The following is a 15797-nucleotide window of genomic DNA, read 5'->3' on the forward strand; positions in this document are numbered from 1 at the left end:
TTTCCTGTGAAGTTAGCACATACAATTTGGTCAATCTGCAGGAAGATAGTCTGTTGGATGAAAGGGTGCAGTGACATGATGTAGATGCCACAATGTTGTGAAGATAATATAGTAGGAAATGGGAGGCCTTATGATTCAATGGATTTTAGATCAGGCTTTACTGCAGTGAAAGATGCTGTACAATGGTTGCCATATTCCTACGCTGCCTCCTATTTTAAACAAATCAAATTAGTTAGACTTTCCCACGTATATAATAACTTCCAGCTTTAGTAAAAAAATCTCCTTCTCTACTCCAGCCACATCCAAACTCTTTATCAAGATGACACCCAGGTGTGCACCATCCCTTTGTGCCCTCTTACCACCTGAATGGAAATCTCCATGCAAAGCAGACTCAGGTGTATAGGAATTCACACTTTCTGACAAATCCATCACCCAAGAAAACTGGTATTTCAGATTACTATTTCTCCTACTGAAACAAAAAGTGTTAGCAGCCTTTTCAGTTTCCCTTGATGTCCTGGGGAGCTGAAGATACTCAAAACAAAGGATATGCAGCCCTAAAATGTCTAGGATAGTCCAAAGTGCTGTGTTGGGCATTTCTCCGCACTTCATCCTTCAAAACAGCTCTAATTTTTTGAGAAGTAAGCCACAGAGTGCATACAGTGATGTTTTAATTGGCATAAATATTTTCGTATTTTCATTTGTACAGGTTAATTCTTCCAGGTCATATTCTGGTGCATGCTGCGTTGTGTATTAAGGCTACTTCAGCATGTGTTGCATGAGTGCTTTCACTAGCCAAATGCCAACTGGAACATGATAACTATGATGAGATGCATGTAAGGAAAATAAGATGTGCGTGCCCGGAAGTACTAATTCCATTGGTTAAAGTAAATCTCCCGTAAGAGAACAAATTCAGTGAATACTTAAAATAGATAATTACAGGATCGTATGCATAAAGGAATGAGGTGTTGTTCATTCACATGACCCAGTAAACGTCAAGGGATAAGTAAATTTGAGAGGAATGTGCAACTGAAGTAAACAAATTTATCTGAGATGAGCAGTTTAGGACTGAATAGAGTTATATAATACTGTGGCCACGATAAAGGAACTGTTATTCCATAAAGAAAAAGATAAAACCAGAATTTTTCAAAAAGGAAACATAAGTATAATATACATTAAGCATGGGTATAATTCCTAATAGTTTGTTATGTTTCTTTGATGACAATTTACAGGAAGAGCTGGGTTGAATTGGTTAGTGGATGAAGGACATAATAGAGCTTGTAGAAGCAGTACGGATAAAGTGTTGACATAATGCAGAATACATAGAGATAATAAACCTTCAACTCTGTACCGTATTCTTCATAATAGTGTGGTTTTAAACATTGCACAGCAGCATAAATCTAAGAGAACAGTATGCACTGAGTAAAAAGAATGGTTTTCATTTGGTGTTAGAAGATTAAACTCATTCTGTCTTGCCTGCCAAGATGGATGTGAGTGGGGAGCAGTGAAAATAGGAGACCTAGTTTAGATTAAGTTGTAGAGAGAAAGGGGAAGATTCATTCAGTTTCAATAACCCTAGCCAAGTTCAAATATCCTTCAGTTGTCTTTAGGATCACCTCCCCTAGATTCTTTGGGAAAAAAAACCCAGCTAAAATGTATTATGTAGATCTTCCAAGACTAATTGCAAGATAAAGGAAGGCCTGTTTTAATAAGGGAGGGTTTTTTTAGGCTTCCAAAATTGAAACATTTCAGAGCAAAAAAGTAGGCATATTTTTCTTGGAGAGATTAAATGCTTGTTTTCTCTTTAAACAAGGTAAGTTTGGTCATCAGATGTGCATAGTGTTTTCTTGATAAGTATGTTACAGTTGAAACTGGACTTATTAGGCTTGTTTTTTGCATTTCTTTATTGGTACAAGAATGTAATTCTGATTACTGGATAAAATTAATTTTATATAACTAGTAGTATGGTGATACTTACATTTTGACCAATGAGGAAAAAAAATCATAAGTATATAAATTAATATTTTTTTCAGCAAAACAGAATTGTTAGAAAAAACAGCAAAATACTGAGTTTAGATGGACATTTTCACACATACTTTTAATAAATATTTTCACTTTACACTTTCTCTATTTTGTTTGGGAAAGTGGAGTCTGGCAATATTTTTGGCACAGCCAAGTTATGAGTAATAATCAAATAGCTGTAATAAACCAGTGTTCCTTTCATTTACTGTCATGTAACTAGGTAGAACTCTGTGTAGAAGCAAAAGAATCAAGCCATGCTTTTGAAGATCAGTCAGAAAAGATTTTAAAATCTCTAAGTGGTTGTTTTATTGTTCTTTGGTTTTCAAACAATTGTGCTTCTTGAAACTTCTGCAGGTTCTTAAAACAGAAGGAGAGGACCTTGTTCCCAGAAGCTATTGGGATACTTTGAGACGTAGCACAAGCCAAGCACTCTTTTCGGACCTTGCGGAGGTATAGGACAACCTCTGTCTCTGGTCCATAAACAGACTGCTATTTTATTTATTTCTATTCTGATTATTTTCCTATTTTATGCACTTTGTTTATTCTCTTCCTTTTAATTACTATTTTTTTTTTAAACCTGAAAGTTCTCAGATGAAATGGGTTTGGTTCTGTGAAGTTTGATAATTGAAAGTTGTCATTTCCAAGTAAAAGCAAAGTTACTTCACTTTGAAAGAGTGGGAAGATAAGTCCACTTCAGTCCTTACTAAAAGAAGCATTTTCTAACAGTAATAGTGACAGTATTTCACATTTAGAAAAGTAATTCAGGAAACCTTTGTTATTCAGGCTTGGTCCAGTCATATGACAACTTTAATGAGAGCTGCAGTCCTTTAAGCTTTTAATCTTAATGTCCTTTATGTGCTTTTTATGTATGTTATCAGAGTTTATCTTCACAAAAAGTGTCACACAAAGATTGTTTTAATTGTTGGATCAAACCAGGAATGTTTTAAGGTAACCAAAACATCAGTCAATCTTTTTTAATATTACACGATCATAATGGAGGACTAGCAGTATCGCAGAGCTGTCAAATTAATTTCCAGTGTGCTTTAAATTCTAATAAGATTCTTGTTTAATGATCGGCTTTCAGATAATTAAGACATTTGTTTGTATTGATCATTTAAGAGGATGAGAAAACTAGATCATTTAGGCTTTTCTGTGCCCCATACAGTGAGGGTGATTGCTCTGCTGGTTGTGGCATTAAAGGACATACAGCAACTCCCCACTGACCCTGCTCTCAAGTCCCATGCTTCATAAGCAGGATGATAATGAGAAAAGAACTGAAACGCATCTCCAGGGTAAAATAATCTTTTTTGTTGCTTCATAAGCAATGTGTGCTTCTTATTAAAAGTAATTAGTGTTTGGTCCCTGCTGTTCCTTTGCAGAAGCTATTGAATAACCTGAGAACTTGGGTGGACTTTTTCTAATTTCCAGGCTAAATTTACTCATAGTCCCTTTATACCAGTCTGTTGTCTCTTCATAGGTCTTTTTCTTCTTTAGTGGTAATCTTCTTACTCATGGTTGTATTTATAAATGCAGTCATAGCCCTCAGTTTTAATTATCATAGACTAAACATAACAAGGTCTTTGATTTTTCTCTTAAGGTAGAACCTACATTTCCCAGGTATCAAATAGGCCTTCTCTGTACCTCTCTCAGCTTGAGTTCATTTTGTTTTGTTCAAAGGCAAATCTAGTGTTACAGAATTTAGTTTTATACTGATATTCATAACAATATTCGTAGTAATAAAACATTCATACTAATCTTGCAATGAAGCAGTATGCCCAACCTTTCTTTCCTTGGTTTTAAATTGATGAGCTCCTAAACTATTAGTCCAGTTATTAGTCCTTATTTATTCCACCAGATTTTAAAACCCAGAATATCAGTGTTCTTTGTCTAGTCAGCTAAGAGACATAGAGGGGAGAGAGGGCTACTCTTTTCATTGACCATTTAAGGAGCTTGAGGCACTGATTTTTCTGAATTAACTGTCATCTTAATCTGCAGTTAGGCATGAATTCAGTCCCAAGTATAGATGGACTTAAATTTGGCAATCTCTACACACCTTTAATTTGGAGAGATAGGTTTTTTTATATCTGATGCGTCAGACTAATATCTTTAACTACAATGTAATTGAAGCTTAACAGCAGTTATACTAAACATTAAGTTGTCTTTATATTGTATAAAAAGTCTCTCTGCTCACTTTTAAATCATTTTATGAAGAAAAATCATGTCCTGCATTTGGTCCACTGACAATTTCCTACTTCTCACCATAACCATCTTTATTTTGCTTGGGTTGAGTTTGAGCCATCTGGCTTTGATCCATATTCTTATCTTTCCCAGGTACTCTCACATCTGAATATTATAGCCATCTCTACTAAGAAAGCGGTAGAAAGCTAGGTGACACTGGAGTCTGTGTTGTTTCATAGCCTTTTGAGAAGGCCTTGTGTAAGTTGAAAGAGAGAGTAAATAAGGTTCATTGTTGTGGGAATCAACTTACAAGGTCTTTATAGAGGGAAAGTAAGTTATTCGTCACATCCAGTTTCTTTCTAGGACAGTTTACAGTACAGTTTCTGCTATTCCTTTTATCCTTACCCCTTAAGAGAGAGAATTTATTTAATGTTACCATTGCAGAAGGAGCATAGGAATAGTTTTCAGTTGTCTGCAATTCTGCAGAGAAGCATACTGGGTTGAGTTTCTGCGTTGGGGTTTTTGTTTGGGGTTTTCTCATTTACTGAGGCTGACCAAATGGGAATTGTGAAAAGACTTACCGATTGTATTTTTTTTGAATGGTTCTTTAGATATGGGTGAATGCAACCTAAGTCTAAGGTTTTGAAATGTTTTTGCAAGATGAAAGGCTGTAATTTAACATTTGATATCTTTTCAGTGTACTTGAGGGAAACTGTTTGAATGTGCTTGGGGATTTAATTGCTTAAAAGAAATCAGGGTATCTGCATTTCAGTATATTGTGTCTTGTAGTGGAGACTAACAATATTAAAAGACAAATAATGATTACTTTTCTGAATTAGTTTGCTCACTTGAAGAGCAGAGCTGTCTTAATTGAAGGACATGAAATATCTCTCTACCTATATATACACTATGTCATCTTATTTCTCCCTGGAGAAGAATATGAGAATAAAGAGGAAGCTAGAGTACATGAAATACAATCTTGAGAATCCTGAACTGATCATACTGAAGTACAGAGAAGTCTCTCTCATTTCTTTAGTTCTTGGATGTTGAAGGGAAAGGATTTATGTTGTTACTGCCTCATGTTTTTCCTTGTTGATACATAAATACTCTTAATGGATATTGCATTTTACATTTTCTACAAATCGGTATGTAAATTTGAAATTAATATAGTATATTTCAGAGAAAGTAGATATAAAATAGTTTTTCATGGTACATGATGAACTACTGCATACTGTTCAAAATGTCTTCCTAGTTGCTTCAGTCACAGTTTCTCCTTCCGTTATAAATTTATAGCCTCTTCAGTTATGAAATACAGTCATACTTACAGGATTCTGTGTGCACCTTACAGGTTTGTATATACAGATCTTTATAGATCTGTATGAACAGTTTTCTATACTTCTAGTAAATCCCATAGATTTATAATCTATCATTATGGTGATAAATTAGTACTGTTGCATCTCTCAAATACTTACTAGGTTTGTGTACTGTGTATTCTGGTTTGTACTTGTGGTACAGCCCACTTTTATCTACACACGGAGTGTGATGTTGTATGATATGGAATATTCCACTGGCCAGTTTGGGTCTCTTGCTCTGGCTATGCTTCCTCCTAGCTTCGTGTGTACCTGTGCACTAGCAGGACATGGGAAGTTGAAAAGTCCTTGATTTCTTAACAACTGAAAACATCAGTGTATTATCAACATTCTTCTAATATCAAATCCCATACTGAATCCAAAACACAGCACTATTCAAGCTGCTAAGAATAATACGTACTCTCTATCCCAGCCCAAACCAGGGGAGTACTTTTGGCAGTAGAGTCGGCAGGCACACTTCCACAAAAATACAGTGTTACTAATAGGTGGTAGCTTGCCTAGGGAGAGCAGAGACTACTGGCTCCCACTCAGGAGTTTCTGGTTTTGGTTTTGGTTTTTTTTTCATGCTTCTTTTCCCTTCACTGCAGCTTCCGTTATATTGTTGTTTTAAGTGTTTTCTACTAAATGCAATTAACAGCCTAATGCTATTTTGTGTGAAAATTGCATGACTAAATTAATTTAATGGATTTTAATATTAAAATCTTCTTTAAGACTGAACATAAAACATGAACTCTTTTAATTAAAAGGTCTATTGTGATGATAGGTATTCTCAGATTATACTCTAGTCACAGCCTTTTTTTTTTTTTTTAATGTTAATATTTAAGCGTGCCGATGATATTTCAAGTTCACTGTCAGATACTACACTGCTTGTGCACTTTTTTGGCAAGAAAGGAAAAGCTGAACTGAACTTTGAGGATTTTTATAGGTGAGTCTCAATTTTATTAATTCTTTGTTAAAAAAATACTTGCATACTTGTTCTAATTAACGTGTATTATATTACTGTACACACAGTTTATGCAGACATGTATAGAAAGTTTATGTTCCCTTTGTGTGATACATATACAAAGAGGAAAACAAAACAGTAAGTGGACCGACAATAAAAGGTTCTGTACTAATGCTGCTGCATTTGCAAATTTTGTTAGCACTTGTGTGCATAGTTGCTTTGTGGTGGAGAGGTTATACCCCAACCCTGTCCTTATTGGTAGTGGGAACTTTTTTCTCAGTTTTGAATTATTTTTATTTTTTTCCCCTGTTTGTCAGTGCTTTAAAAAAAAACTTTGTATCTCTGCTCTTAGGGACATATTTAAATGTAAATATTTTTAGATACTTAGAACAAGCTTCTTTGGGAAAAAGTGAAAACACAGTGGAAGGTATTGGCTTAATTATTATGCCAATTAAAATATAATTTAAAAATATATGGAGAGTACCATAAAAACAGAGCCATAAAACTGTATGTTCTGTGTGATTGAAAGAGATCCAGTGTTTGGTTATTGTTTTCTCAACAAAAACTCACTACACCTGTTGTCTTTATAGTTTGTGATCCCTTATGTTTTCTAATCAATCAGATGTTTGCAAAATATTTTGTCTTAAAATTATGTTCGTCATGAAAAGTATTTAGTATTTCACATAATATAAAAACAATGTCATCAAGTGAAATCATGATGTGAGTTCAAGAACCAGAAAAGAAGGTACTTTTTCAAAAGATACCTAGTTAAAATGTCCATCTATTGCTGTCCATGTATTGCTGTGAATTCTAAAGAGGTCAAAACCTAGTAGACATATTCATGAAAGAAGGACCCATCAAGTTTTCGTCAAAACTACTTTACCGGCTCAGAAAATCATTGAACTCTGGACTGGTGAGGGAAATACTATTGCATGTTTACTTTGCACTTACACTTATGCCTAGACATCCTTTTGATTTGAGCTCTCATAGTTCTTAGAAGTCAAGTTACATATTAGGGAGGTGTTACAGGTTGTGGCTGACAATCAGATGAACATAAGCTCCCAGTGTAGTACTGTGACCAGAGAGCTTATTTCATCCTTGGTTGTATAACTAGGACATCAAGCAGAATCAGGGAAGTTATATTTCCTTTTTATATGTAGTTGGTTTTATACTATATTGAATTTTGGTGTCCAGAATATAGTAAATATGTTGTTGAGGAGAGTTTATAGAAATATAATACAAAAATGAAGTATTAAAAAAAATGATTAAAATGCTGCAAGAGCTCATCATACTTTGTTAAAAAGGTAAGCTTTAATTGCAATCTGTAAGTAACTACATAGGGAATAAATTTTGGGAATTCATTTAGTAGCATGATGGAATTTTCAGTCTAGCATGTAAAAATAAGGATCAGTGACCCACTGAAGAAGGAAATTAAGCAAATACAAGCTAGAAGTAAATTAGAAATGTAAGTATTAAGTCATTTTAATCCTTAGTAAAGCACTTAATCTTTGAGTTAATATTGTTGTATTGATTAGAAAATATGTCAACATAGATAAGGGATTTACCAAATTTACAATCAGTGCTACAAAAAGGAAACTAACCTGTGTAATGCTATATGGCTTTATATTCTACGTGTCTTTTAAGGACATGAATAATAGAAATACAAAGTATTACTATTTCTTCATATTTATGTTTGTGCTTTAGATTTATGGATAACCTACAAACTGAGGTTCTAGAGATAGAATTCCTTTCCTACTCTAATGGGATGAACACCATCAGTGAGGAAGATTTTGCCCATATTCTTCTGAGGTATACAAATGTGGAAAATACATCAAGTTACCTGGAAAACATGCGCTGCAGGATTCCTGAAGAAAAGGTAATTGGTTAGCTAAGACAGCAGTGGGCAACAGCATCTGGTCCCATTGTCATCAAGATTAAAACATAGCCTTGTTGGACTGAATGAGATTCTGTCACTGAATTAATTAGCACCAGGATTTTATTCTGATCACAAGATGTTTGTGTTACATTTTTCAAATTACTTGCTGAATAAAATGTAAAAGGGTAAATAGAATAGAATTATGCTCCATAGGACTTAGCTACTAGTATTTTTGAAGCTTAGATAACAAAGCTTTATATTACATGAAAATTCAGTTTAAACAGCAAAAAACAAAAGATGTGAAAAAGAGCAATTTTCTAGCAATAAGGCATGAAAAAACCTTTTTTTCTTACTTCTCTTTTGCACTGCCACTGGAATAGCACCTCTTCAGAAATAACATTGACACCCTTTGTCTAGTCGTTTTATAGTCTTAATGATGGATTACTTGTGTATAGTTATTGAGGGGTATGTCGTTCTTATTAATGGCTGAAGAGATAGAAAAGAAAAACAGTAAAGGTGGATAGTCCTTTTATTTGTTCAACGAATGTGTTGTCAGAAGTGTATCTGAGACAAATGTAGTAGTAACTATGCATCAATGGTAATCGATAGGATAACATTACAAGTAGCCCTTCAAATAAGGGATGTTTTGGATATGCTCCTTCTGTTCACAGAAGGAGATCAGATTAATCTGTCCTGGAAATCTAACTCTTCCAATAGCTGTATATCTTAATAGCATTGACAGCAGAGCTTGTGAAGAAAAGTAATAAATCAGTTGAACAGTTTTGTGGGTTTTTTTAATTTAAGAAATGACATTGTAATTTCAATCTACAGAGTAAGATCAGTCAGCTGACTTGATAGAAACACACCCCAAAAATCAAAAGTTTTCTGTTCAGATATCTGGATTATCTGATTCTTCTGTGGTTGTACAGCAATTAGGTCCACTGAGAGATAAATACAGCTTGGGGGTGGAAGGGGAAAGCAGGGCTGTCTCTTTAGCACCAGATTAGGCGTAAGAAGTGGTAATCCTGCTCATCAACCCTTTCTGAGTTCCTGGTCTAGCCATTGAGGCGCTCTGTACTAACTACTCTAAAAGGTCAGTGCAGCTTTACACTTTCTTTTAAACACGAGGAAGTATTCTTTGAAGTTCATCTTTAAATCTTCCAGTACCACTGTTCAGATAGCAAGTCTTTCTTCTTGATCTCTGGTGGGACTAAGGAAAACTTCCATGTTGAGAGCTGTCACTCAGTTATACAGTGGTTTGTTTATGCTGTGTTTTGGGAATATCCTGGCACTTGACCAGTGCCACGTATCTCTATGCTATACCTCTATTAAGTAAAACAAGACGTTGCCATTTTCCGTAGCTCTGTATCACTGTCTTGGTAAGCGTGCTGTCCGTACAGTGGAAAAGTTAAATCCCTGTGACATCTCTTGTGCTGGCCACAGGCTTTTGAGAATGGGACTTTGCCCCTTATTGCCACTTGTAATAGCATTGTAATTCTAAAATTATAAATGTACCTTCTATTTAATTACAGTGATATGCTGCAATACTAATATAAACCAGAGAATTCAATTTAGAAGAAAAAATAGTCTATAGCCTGTAAAGTAATAGGCAGCTACTCTCACAGTTAGCAATGTTAATCTTTCATGGCACTGTATAGAGAAGCCTCTAAAGCAACATGGTGATCATTTGGCATACTGTAGTCGTTAAAATGTTCAGCTGGCATGCTGCCTGGTCACAGGATATTTTCCTCCTTTTACTAACTAGATGCCAAGCAGTGATTCATTTAAGCTGGCATCTGGAATTACTGCATATATCAGCTCCTTAAGAAAATGTGTGCATTTTTAACAGCATTGGTGCATTAATGTAACAGTTTTCTTTGCTGTAGTAAAATATAATACATATAAATAAATAAAAACGTTAGTTTCCCTTTACATAGAAAGTAAGCTTCCAGTAGGAAACTTCTAGGATATCTACATGTAGATAACTTCCTGTGTCAGAATGCAAAACATATGGCAAATATGAAATGTTATTACAGTTACCAGTTGAACAAAATATAGTTCTAAGAGAGAAGAGACAGTAGAATGCTGTATGCCCAACTCTCTTTGAGTGTAATTTTGCCTGTCCTTTTCCCTCTTTTGTGTGCATTGCTGTTTTTCCTTGTGAGAAAGTAAGCACGTATGATTACGTGTGTTTTCAGCAGAAATTGTAGAACTCTTAAATGAAGCCAGATATTTTTCTCATAGCTAAAATGTTGTGGAGTATGTACAGTTTAGCTATGGACTGTAGGTGTGGCTTCTTTATCTCCCTGCTTCATCTCCACTGTCAACTTATGGCAGCAGTTTTCATCACTACTGGAAACACAGAAGCTGCAAAAAAAGATTTGTTTGTAGACTGGTGATTCTCAGACTTACCTATCCAAGGGCTGCTTTCCATCTAGACTGATTATCTGCTCTCTAGTTAAATGGAAAGAGACAGGATTTTTGCAGTAGCCTGACCTCTTACGGTATCTCCCACATTCAGAATCTTTACAGACAAATTGGTGCAAATTAAGGATTTTTAAAAATCATCGTTAACCAAAAAATGTCACCTCAAGAACTGGATGGTCATTTTCTGTTACTGCGATTTTGCCCTAGTACCTGAGGGCCCTATCTAGTTGGGGTCTGAAGTTTCACCAATCTAAGTATTTCACAAATACGTGACAAAACTATTCTAGTTTTCAGTCTGAACAGAGTACAAAAAACAGAACTTGAATGTAACTATCAGATGTCAAATGCAATGAAACAAGAAGACAGTATTGGTTAGTATTAGTAAATTAAAATTTTAAGATAAAAATTTAAAGGAGGATAAGGAGGTGGTTTTGCTTGTGTCTGAGAGTTTCCTCCCAGTTGCAGAGGATGAAACAGAGAACAAATATGCTTGTTGAGAAAAGCAATTTGTGAAAGAGATAGGTCAAGCTCTCCAATCAAGCAGTTTATAAATCTTAGCTAGGGCTTAGGTAGGATCACTTAAGCAGTAGTTTACATCTCAAGTGGTTGGAGACCTACTAAAGTCTTTTATTCTAACAATACTATGTTGCTGCCCAGATTTACCACAGCACTTGCTGCCTCACATGGATTTATACCTAATCTCTGCCATTTTCTCCTCTGCAGCGAACCTACTTTTTATTTTCTGTGTGCCACCATACCATAATGACTGTTTATATCTTTGAGGAGAGACATAGGTCAAGATTTTAGTTTGAACAGAAGGGCTTACAGGTCTTTCTCTTGTCTTTCTATCGTCTTTCAGACAGAAGTAGTTAAATGGATGAAAGGATAAAAGCAGACAGAAGAATAGCCAGGAATGATAGTTAAAGGAGGCCACAGAGATCAAGGTTTGACGATGAATGCCATCCCATGTCCAGAATGGCTGGAAGATGAGAAATAGGCAATGGTCCTGGCATAATTCAAAGTCTCTGTTTTTCTCAAAATTGATTTAGAGATAGTTTATCAGGTTTCGTAGCTAAGATGAGAGAAAACCAGAACAAATATCATTAGGAAAGGAAAGAAAATAAGCTCTTTTAAAACCAGCACTCTCAGAGAAAATATTCTGGTCTGGTCAAAACGCAAAAGATTTTTTTAAAAAGCTAGACAAACCGTGCAGTACTTGATACCTGGAGTATCAGCTGAAAAGACTCAGGTGTCCAAACTGGATATGTAAAAACTTCAAGTACAGAGCTTAAATTAGATAGTAAGATGGATTTATGAATTCATTCAGTCTGTTTCTGTGACCACGCACACTCACATACATATAATAGTGTGAGTTTCAGTGAGGCCAAATGCCAGGGGCTGCCCTTGGGCCACAACAACCCCCAGCAGCACTACAGGCTTGGGGAGGAGTGGCTGGAGAGCTGCCAGTCAGAGAGGGACCTGGGGGTGCTGATTGACAGCCGGCTGAACAGGAGCCAGCAGTGTGCCCAGGGGGCCAAGAAGGCCAATGGCATCCTGGCTTGTGTCAGCAATAGCGTGGCCAGCAGGGACAGGGAAGGGATCTGACCCCTGTACTCGGCACTGGTGAGGCCGCACCTCGATTCCTGGGTTCAGTTTTGGGCCCCTCACTACAAAAAGGACATTGAATGACTCGAGCGTGTCCAGAGAAGAGCAACGAAGCTGGTGCAGGGTCTGGAGCACAGGTCGTACGGGGAGCGGCTGAGGGAACTGGGGGTGTTTAGTCTGGAGAAGAGGAGGCTGAGGGGAGACCTCATCGCCCTCTACAGCTGCCTGAAAGGAGGGTGCAGAGACCTGGGGATGAGCCTCTTTAACCAAGGAACAAGCAACAGGACGAGAGGGAATGGCCTCAAGTTGCACCAGGGAAGGTTTAGACTGGATATTAGGAAGCATTTCTTTACAGAACGGGTTGTTAGGCATTGGAATGGGCTGCCCAGGGAGGTGGTGGAGACCCCATCCCTGGAGGTGTTCAAGAGTCGGGTTGACATAGCACTGAGGGATATGGTGTAGTTGGGAACTGTCAGTGTTAGGTTAATGGTTGGACTGGATGATCTTCAAGGTCTTTTCCAACCTAGATGATTCTGTGAACAGTAGTTTGCAGGTTTTCAGTAGTAACCATATTCCAATAGTCATATAAACCTAGACTCTTATTCTCACTATTAACTACTGTATTGTAATAATCCTGGAATTCTTAAAGATTGTCTTAAGCAATAGAACTATATTTTTGATGACTGCTTTTTGGTGAGAACTGCTTTCCATTGCAGTGGCAAAGATGAAAGACATCTTTCATTTCTCAGGAGACTCCGGTTATTTACTGACTTTCAGTACAAATTTTTTTTTTTTTTTTTTCAGTGGGTTTAGTATCTATTCTTAAATGAAATGGACATATGTAACTGCAAGGTTTATTTATTCAGTTGTCATCACTACTGATAATTCTTATAGTGCACATTGTTCTGTTTTTTAGGGTATCACGTTTGATGAGTTCAGATCATTTTTCCAATTCTTGAACAATCTGGAAGATTTTACAATTGCAATGCAAATGTATAATTTTGCAAGTCGTTCCATAGGTCAAGGTAAGTATATTTTTATAAAAATCTGTTGATAAATATACAGAACTGTTGATGAAGATACAGAAATGTTCTGTAATTCCTGGTTTGTAGTTTTAATGTCTCAGGTAAAAGGCTAGGACTCCAGCTTTGAGAGGAGGAAGCTGGGTCATATCATGAGATATGATAAAGCTTTATAGTGTCATATAAGTGGTGGATAAGCTGAATGAAGAATAGCTGGTCACCAAATCCTAAAATACAGGAGTTAAGAGGCACTTGATGACACCAATGAGAGATCAGTTTAAAGCCAACAAAAGCATTTCTTTACACAGCGTGTGTCTGGAATCTGGCCTTCTATGAGGTTGTAGAAGGAAACAGTATCTGAAGGGCCAAAGAGCGATTAGACAGATTTTTGAACAAATCAGTAAATGGGTGCTGAAAGAACTAGGCAGTTACGTACTGACTAAAATCCTTAATACAACAGTTGAGATGCTTGGGGAGTGCAAGGTACAAGAATATGCGAACTGGTCAGACTTGTGTACTCTCCTCAAGTAGCATCTTTATGGGTCTGACACAGTAACACCAACATAGTCCTACCTTGTGTGGTCTTACTAAAGGAGTATACTGTTTCCTCTGTGCTCTATTTCTTAGGTTCTGTTTTGTGCCAATTAAGTAGATGCCATTAGTATATAAGTAACATAGGTTTAATTATAATACGATTTCCTAGTTGTGTTATTACACACAGTATTGTATATAGACGTATCTTTTTTGTAAAATAATTGATACCAGTTAAGCAGTATCTATCAGTTGAGAACTACCTGGCTTAGAACTGTGAAATTCAATCCTAATTTTCACATTTTCTTATTTTTTGAGTGTTTAGATATGAAAACTCACTTTAAAGTTTATTTGTATTTCATAATTTGTTGTTCACAAAGTAGGATTAATGTGTGGGGGTTTTTTTTCTTCTGATGTTCTTTTTATGCAGACGAATTCAAACGTGCTGTGTATGTAGCCACAGGTGTGAAGCTTTCACCACATTTGGTGAACACAGTGTTCAAGATTTTTGATGTTGACAGAGATGACCAGTTGAGTTATAAAGAATTTATCGGCATAATGAAAGACAGACTTAATCGGGGGTTTAGGGTAAGGATTCTAATTTTTATTGTTATCTTAGTTGACTTTACTACTTACCACTACTTACTTTAGCACCTCTAGGTTGCAAACCAACAGTGCATCTGTTTTAATAGAAATCCTGAAGCAGTCTGTCAGATAAATTCCTTCTTAAATTCTTGATTTTATTATCAGAAAGCAATACATAGAAGACATAATGTACCTTTATAGCACACAAACCAAATTGGAGATGAGAAATCCTCTGTATTCTGTCATTTCTTCTGTATTGTGAGATTGATATGGGCATTAAGAATTTTAATAAGGCTAGAAATTATGTCTGGGTTGTTTGCAAGGAAAAGAGCATTTGTCTGTCTCAGACTCGGGCAGTTTAGTTAAAAGGTCAACCACTAGCCCTTCTAAAACATTTAAAATACCAAGTGTTGATAATGACTGTTGGAAAGTTGCAGCAGAAAATAGTTTTCATTTTCAAATAAAGAATTAGTGAACTGGTGCTGAAAAATGCTATATTCTACATCAAAGTTACTTTTAATAATTTAACCCTGTATCTAATATATTAAATTATAAGAAGCTAGAGGGCAGGAAATTACTTCCAGAAAATTTTCATAGGGAACAAGCTTGTAAATCAGGCTTTGCCTTTTAGGTGCTGCCCTCTTCAGGTTCTGTGTGGTAAAAGGGGAATTTTATAGTAGCAGAAATTTTTTTTACAGTATGATCAATGAAAGTCACATTTTTTTTCTTCATATGGCAGGTGTTAACTTTTTTTTACTAAATGTAAAATGGTGTTCTTACTGACAACCTAATCCCTTAGACATAAATCTTAAATTGTATTATGAGTCCTAAATTCACATTTCAGTATGTTTTTCTGTAATGTTATTTTAGTCATTTTTAGTTAGCTTCCTAAATATAATTTTAGAATTTTGTGAAGTGGTGTTGAGTCCATTACATAATTTTGTAATATTATGATTGAACATAAAATGTAGATAACAACCACTGCATTTGTAACAAACTTATTTCCTTGTTGGTCCTCAATTCCTTTTATTATGGTGTGGAAATGATGATTGTTTCATAACTGTTTCAAGATGTTCAGCTATATGTTTCTACTGTTTACTAATTGTAAGTGTGCAGTCTATGTTAATTTAACCAGAAAACAGTCTGCTTACTAAGTAATTCTTGTAAATGCATTACATGTTTCTATTTCACAAAATGCATGACAGAAATCACATATAATCCTTAAGAATCTGTATCATCCA

The 15797-nt window shown here is 35.8% G+C and overlaps 1 protein-coding gene across 1 annotated transcript in view; it reads left to right on the forward strand.

Moving 5' to 3' along the window:
- Positions 1-15797, forward strand: part of MICU3 (mitochondrial calcium uptake family member 3) — a 42711-nt gene that overhangs the window by 18340 nt on the left and 8574 nt on the right. The window contains exons 8-12 of the mRNA XM_026846634.1: positions 2374-2469; positions 6392-6492; positions 8215-8386; positions 13335-13443; positions 14402-14559. Of these exons, the coding sequence (XP_026702435.1) occupies positions 2374-2469; positions 6392-6492; positions 8215-8386; positions 13335-13443; positions 14402-14559 (636 nt within the window). The remainder of the gene's footprint in view (positions 1-2373; positions 2470-6391; positions 6493-8214; positions 8387-13334; positions 13444-14401; positions 14560-15797) is intronic.

The sequence above is a fragment of the Athene cunicularia genome, assembly GCF_003259725.1.
Source record: "Athene cunicularia isolate RWA chromosome 4 unlocalized genomic scaffold, athCun1 chr4_part1, whole genome shotgun sequence".
NCBI classification, from domain to species: domain Eukaryota; kingdom Metazoa; phylum Chordata; class Aves; order Strigiformes; family Strigidae; genus Athene; species Athene cunicularia.